A 6994-nucleotide genomic window follows, 5' to 3' on the forward strand; every position below is an offset into this window, starting at 1 on the left:
TGTAAACATTCCTCAAAGTCATAATTAACACAGACACACCCATACACACACACACACAAAGCCTTTGTGCCGGTGTCTGCGTCTTCTTCCAAGGATATGTATGTGTGAACTGTAAATGTTATGCAGAATACTATATATGTTAGTTCTCTTCAATGATTTTATGAATGAAACAATGCTTTGAATAATTTCAAAATAAATTATTTAAATTATCTCAATTAATTAAATTAACTACACTATTATTATTGTATGTTATCCAAAAATCTATTTATAATAATAGCCACGTATAGTAATAATTCTATCATCGGAGCAAATATGCTATCATTGAAGATACGATATTACCAACAAACAAAATAAAACAAAAAATTGTTAAGTAATTTAACTCAAAACCAATATGAATTGGTCATACAACACACGTCAATGCTCAATTTTATTATTGTCGTTTGTATAAAAAATTGCAATAATTATGTGTTTGACCTATTACGTTTTTGGTTTTATTTCTTTGGATCGATCTCATCGGATGATAACGAATGAATATAGGCATCGACAAAATCACACTTAGCTGGATTCTAAGCTCAGGAAAGCTAGTGCGATGCGTGTGGATGAACAAACGAGCTAATCAAAACTCTTAATCATATCACTGGCAGACGCTCGTTCGTGTAGAATATTTCCGTGAATATTTTTTTTCAGTCGCAACATTTTTATACTCGAAAATGGTGTTCAGTAATCATTTTATAAAAATTTTGTTGTTAAAAGTATTTATTTAAAAATTGGTTTAGCGCCGATTAATCTGTCGATAAGTACCGAATGCAATAATTCATATAAATGTAGCTGTAAGCTTCGATTGGAAATCAAAGAAACCCTTTTACCGTGTGGCTGGACGGCGATAGGGAGAATGCCTAGTAATTCAGTCATACGAAGGATGTGAAGACCTCGAATGGCTTGACGAGGACTATGTAGACGACGAAGACTAAGATGATACCTGCGGATATAAAGAGATTTTAACAAGCCAACTTCCAATAATAATGGAATCTTCTTTTGAAAATACAGATTAAAAGAACAAATTTTCATATTTTTCTTTTTTTGTGATTACGTAATCATTGTTAGGGGGGAGGGTGTTCATCAATTCATTACTTTTGATTACCAGGGGGGGAGGGGGACAGCCCCTATGTTCAAATATTTATTTATATACAATTTTCTAGTTGACATGATTGTATTGCTAATGATTGTATAGTTCATGCAAGTTTCGACGTGCTGTGGTACTTGCCTTTTAATTTAGAATTTTAAAGCAAATGACTAATACGATATAATTGTTGTATGGAATTATTCATATGTATAATCAAAATAATTATAAAACCATATTTAATTTTCTGCTTCGTAGTACTAACGCACTTTATGTCCGCATAGTTCAAGTTACTGAACAGTACATAAATTTTAATTTGCATATACATACTATATATGTTACAGTTGTTACATTTTAGCGATTGTTACAATTAGCGATTTTCTTTAACAGTTTTCTTTAGAATTCGTTTCAGAGCCCAGTTTTCAGTTAATTGAGCGATCCTGTTATTTTGGCAATGTGAGCAACAAGGAAGGATGCCAGTTGTTTACAACCCTGGACGAGGCCAAGATATTGACTTGCGATATCTGTACCAAGGATGGCTGCAATGCCTCAGCCTCAATGGCTCCCTTTGCTGGTGTAATAATCCTGTTCTTAGGTGTGGCTCGTTGGTTGGCTTAAGAGTTGCATTGAAGTTTCTCACGTCTTCTTCTCTGTAATAAACTTACGCATCATTCCTTAAATATTCATAAATTAAAGGAATCCTTTTTACATTATTGAGTTTTAAATTAAAATCTTTATTTATACTAATTAAAAGGAAACACTAAATAAAGTAGCTAAAGTGCCAAATTGATAAGCAATTTCGAAATTTTAAAATTAAATTTTGAAAGCAGACACTCACCCAAACTTATGTATGTTTATCGAGTTCGTTGTGCTCTCTTTAGCGAATTTGATGCTGTTATTCAAAGTGGACAAGTGCTGGCATCTGCCATCTCTTTTCATATGTGTATTAAGGTAATATCTAAACTCATATTTATATGTTGTTCTTTCAATTTTTATAAAGAAAACAATGGCACGATCACTTATTTAAATTAAATTAATGAATTAAATTAATTACACTGTTATTATTGCGTTTTATCCAAGAGTTTATTTACCTGATCCTATAGTCTCGTAAAAAAACATTTTATCAATTGATCTCTCTGAAGATACGATGTTTTATATAAATGCCCCACATTAAAACACAAAATAAAACAGATTTTAAAAATGATTACCAATGAGATTTTACACATTTCAAAACTCAATTTTTGTTATTCTTTTGTATAAAACAGTGCAAAAATTGTGTGTTTGATTTATTACGTTTTTGCTTTTATTTCTTGCGATCGGCCTCATCGAATGAAATGATAACGCAAGTAAATAGGGCAACGTAGTTTTGACAAAATCACACTTAGGCTAGGTTCTAAACTGAGGAAAGCTAGTGAAATGCTTGTGGATGAACAAGCGAGCTAATTAAAACTCATATTCATATCGCTGGTAGACGCTCTTTCGTGTAGATCGACAATATTTCGTGAATATTTTTCTCAGTCGAAACATTTTTATATTCGAAAATGGTATCCACTTTAAGGAATCTGTTGTGTCTAGTCATTCTGACAGTCTTGGTCAGCACGGGTGCGATATATCTCGGAAAGTGCATTCGACATTTCATTGAATATCTGAATATTATTTATAGGCTATGGCATCAATTGCTATAATTGCGATACCATACTCCATTCCCATTGCGGCCAGAATTTTAAGGCTAATGAAAGTTATTTGGCTGACTGCAGTAACGTTGCACCTTATCCTAACCTTAGCCAAGATGTCAAAGTTGGCAATGCTACAGGCTGCATGAAGTACACTGTGGAAATCTGTAAGTTTAAAGACCCCATCTTAATTGCATAATCCGTAAATTCATATAAATTATTATAATTGAACCATCCAATATTTAAATTACTTGTTGACTTGGGTCGCCGCTTATCAACTATTTTTATTTTTCGTATTTTTAGAAATGTGTGTTTTGATTAAAGATCCAACTGTATGTGTAAACATATTTATTTATTATTTGTTGGGGTAGAGTGAATAAAAAATAATTTTGTTGTGCTGCTATTCCGCAACATTTAATTAAGTAAATTATATTAAAATAATGTATAACAGCATAATATTAACGTACTTTATGAACAGCATTCACATAAATTTCCATTTTGCAAATACATTGCATAGATTCGCATTCGATGTAAGTTAATTATAGCTTCATTTAATTTATTTTACAGATCCTGGTCGCCTGGAAATTTTACGTACTTGTTACTTTGGCGATGTCAGAAACAAGCAGGGATGCCCATTAGACCATTACATGGAAGGATTCGACTGCGATGTCTGCACTAAAGATGGCTGCAATGGCTCCGCCTCAGTGGCTCCCTTTTCTGGTGCAATAATCCTATTCTTTGGTGTTCTTTCTTTGAAGTTTCTTGCGTTTTCTATTTAAAAGAAAAAACTAATAAAAGCAGCTAAAATGCCAAACTGAAAAGCAATTTCTAAATTTTAAAATTACATTTTTAAAATATTCTCAAGACTTTTTCGCTTTTTAAATTGTGCAATGTTAGTCCTTTAAGAAAAGTTTTATAATTATTGAAAACCCAAACATATTCATGTTTATCGAGTTAGTTATGCTCTTTAGCAAGTTTCTTGCTGTTATTCAAAGTGGATAAGTCTCCATCTCCTTCCATAACATAGGTAAAATCTAAACTTCTATTTACATGTTGTTTTTTAAATTTTTAGAAATAAAGTTTCAAGATCAATTACTTAAATTAAATTAATGAATTAAATTAATTACACTGCTATTATAGTGTGTTATTCAATAGTTTATTTATCTTTTAGTATCGCCTCGTAAAAAAGAAACTACATATATCAACTGATCAAATATGATCTCTTTGAAGATACGACATATAATATAATATCAATGCCCCACATAAAAACACAAAATAAAATAAAACAGATTTTGAGATCATCACAATTCAATTTTATTTTATTCTTTTGTATAAATAAAAACAAAAATCGTTTGCTTGACTTATTACGGTTTTGCTCTTATTTCTTGCGATCGGTCTTACGAATGAAGTGATAACGTAAGTAAATAGGACAACGTAGTTTTGACAAAATCGCATATATACGCTTTGTGTGCGTAACATTAGATTATTAACTTGGGAAAGCGATTGGGATGCGTGTGGATGAAGAAGCGAACTCATTAAAACTTTTAAACCATCAGATCGCTAGCGGTCGCTCGTTCGTGTAGATCGACAACGTTTCGTGAATATTTTTTTCAGTCGCAACATTTGTACATTCGAAAATGGTGTCCATTGTAAGAAATCTGTTGGGTCTGATCATTCTGGCTGTCTTGACTAGCCCGGGTAAGAAAGTTCTCGGAAAGTGCATTCAACATTTCATTGAATATCTGAATTTCGTTAATAGGCTATGCCATCCATTGCTATATCTGCGACTCGGTATCCAATCCCAAGTGCGGCCAGAACTTGAAGGTGAAAGAATTTGAAAGTAATTTAATTGACTGCAATCGCGTTGCACCTGCTCGTTACCTCAGTTATTTTTCCCAAAGGCCCAAAGCCACAGCCTGCATGAAGCAGACTGTGAAATTCTGTAAGTTTTGTATATCATATAAATTATTATTATCGAACCGTCCAATATTTTAATTACTTGTTGACTCGGGTCGCCGCTTATCAACTTGAGTCGTAATTTGAAATTTATGTTTTGATTGAAGATTCGATTGTTCTATGTGTGAATATATTTTTAATAATTGATAGTTGTGATGTTCATGCTACTTGCCATATCATATTTGTTTTGGTTGAGTGAATAATTTTATATAAAACTTAATTTTATTTGCTGCCATTTCGTAAGATTTAATAAAGTAAATTAAGTGAAAATAATGTAAAACTGTAACTATGATATTAATGTACTTTATAAACAGCAATCACATAAATTTCCATTTTGCAAATACATTACATAGATAGTTAATCAACATCTTTATTTTGTTCACTTTGCAGCGCATGGTGATCAGCAAATTATACGTGGTTGTTACTTTGGCGATATCAGTAACAAGCAGGGATGCCAGTTGGACCCCAATCTGAACGGGGTCGAAGGATTTGACTGCGATGTCTGCACCAAAGATGGCTGCAATGGATCAGCCTCCCTGGCTCCCATTGCTGGTGCAATAATCCTGTTCTTCGGTGTGGTGCGATTGTTGGCCACACGGTTGTTAGAAGTCTCATTGAAGGTTTTCCCCCTAATCTTCTTTGTAATAAACTTCGACATTCCTCAAATATTCATAGGTCAAATAAATACTTTCTAAATCATAACAGCAGCTAAAGTGCCAAATTGAAAAAAGATTTTTAAATTGAAAAATAAACTTACAAGATTTTAAGTCCCTTGCAAACTGAACTGCAAACGTTTATTTTCAAGACTATTTTTGATTTTAAAGCCGTTAAATGTTTAACATAAGCTTTATAATCATTGAAAGCAAAAGCTGTCTTTGCCTGTGAGGTCATAATTAAAGCTCCTGCTCTACTAACAACAAACAACACGACAATAACACACACACACACACACACACACACACACACAGAAACATGCCTTGTTAGTTGTTCTCTTTAGCAAGTTTTTCGTGAGTTTCTAAACTTAGGAAAGGAGTGTTGATGAATAAGCCAGGTGATTAAAACTCTTAAGTCATCAGTCCGCCAACAGTCGCTCGTTCGTTAAGATCGACAACGTTCCGTGAATATTTTTTTCAGTCACTACATATGTATATTCGAAAATGGTGTCCACAGTAAGGAATCTTTTGTATCTAGTCATTCTGACAGTATTGTCCAGTACAGGTATGAAAGACCTCGGAAAGAGCATTCACCATTCCAATAAATATGTAAATTTTACTTATAGGCTATGCCATCCTTTGCTATCAATGCAACTCGATGTTCAATAAAGATCGTGGCCAGAATTTTGAGGCTGATGGGATTGATTTGATTGACTGCAGTCACGTTATACCTTATCATCAGGTCGGCGAATATTATCCTTGGCAATATGCCACAGGCTGCATGAAGAAGAAAGTCAGTAAGTTTAAAGGCCCCATATTCAATTCACCATCTGTAATTCATACTAATTATTATTATTAAACAAACAAATATTATGATGACATTGCCTGTTTGCCATTTGAGTCGGTTTTTTGATAATTGTGTTTTGATAAAAGAACCAATTATTTTATTTGTAAATATTTATATACTGTACAATTTGAGACTTGCATTTTGTCATTAAATATGTTGATAATTGTGCAAGTTTCAACTTTCTTCTTGTCTTTTTGTTTTGTATTTAATGGCAATTATCGCATTTTTTTTGTTTGAGTGAATAATTTAAATGAGTTGTTTTGTATTGAAAACAAACATCGATGTTTCAAAAAAAAAATACAAGCGCTAAGAAGCAACTTTTGAAATCTGTTAGAAATCATATGAAAAAGAACTACATATTGTATTCTCAATTAATCAACAGCTTTATTTAGTTTACTTTGAAGATACTGGTCATCACCACTTTATTCGCTCCTGTTACTTTGGCAATGTGAACAACAAGATAGGATGCCAAATGAATAAAAATTCGTTCGCACTTGAGGAGTTGGCTTGCGACGTGTGCACCGAGGATGGCTGCAATGGTTCCGCTTCCTTGACTCCTATTGCCAGTGGAATAATCCTTTTCGTCGGTGTTGCCCGTTTATTGGCTTAAAAGTATCATTGGCGGTATTTTCATCTTCATTATTGTCATAAAAAAAACGTACGCACTCCTCTAATTATTCTTCAATTCAAGGAATCATTTCTAAATTATTGCATCTTAAAATCATAATGAATAATAAATACAATT

At 32.8% G+C, this 6994-nt stretch overlaps 1 protein-coding gene across 2 annotated transcripts; it reads left to right on the top strand.

Annotated features, from left to right (window-relative positions):
• The first annotated feature begins 2542 nt into the window (after positions 1–2542).
• Positions 2543–6994, top strand: LOC133850163 (uncharacterized). Of its 2 annotated transcripts, none has more exons than XM_062286160.1 (3): positions 2543–2722; positions 6029–6195; positions 6632–6994. In XM_062286160.1, the coding sequence occupies exons 1-3, from the start codon at positions 2662–2664 to the stop codon at positions 6857–6859; spliced, it is 456 nt and encodes a 151-aa protein (XP_062142144.1). In that variant the 5' UTR covers positions 2543–2661; the 3' UTR covers positions 6860–6994. The 2 variants fall into 2 exon arrangements, with proteins under 2 accessions (XP_062142144.1, XP_062142145.1); XM_062286161.1 differs by lacking the exon at positions 2543–2722 and adding an exon at positions 5789–5967.

Source organism: Drosophila sulfurigaster, chromosome 2L (assembly GCF_023558435.1).
Source record: "Drosophila sulfurigaster albostrigata strain 15112-1811.04 chromosome 2L, ASM2355843v2, whole genome shotgun sequence".
In the NCBI taxonomy this organism is placed as follows: domain Eukaryota; kingdom Metazoa; phylum Arthropoda; class Insecta; order Diptera; family Drosophilidae; genus Drosophila; species Drosophila sulfurigaster.

What these genes read in the sequence shown, in the direction of transcription:
- LOC133850163 (XM_062286160.1), top strand. Translation starts at nt 2,662, where the DNA reads ATGGTATCCACTTTAAGGAATCTGTTGTGTCTAGTCATTCTGACAGTC. An exon ending in GACAGTCTTGGTCAGCACGG is followed by an intron (nt 2,723 to 6,028) that starts GTGCGATATATC and finishes TTTTACTTATAG; the next exon opens with GCTATGCCATCCTTTGCTAT. An exon ending in CAGGCTGCATGAAGAAGAAA is followed by an intron (nt 6,196 to 6,631) that starts GTCAGTAAGTTT and finishes ATTAATCAACAG; the next exon opens with CTTTATTTAGTTTACTTTGA.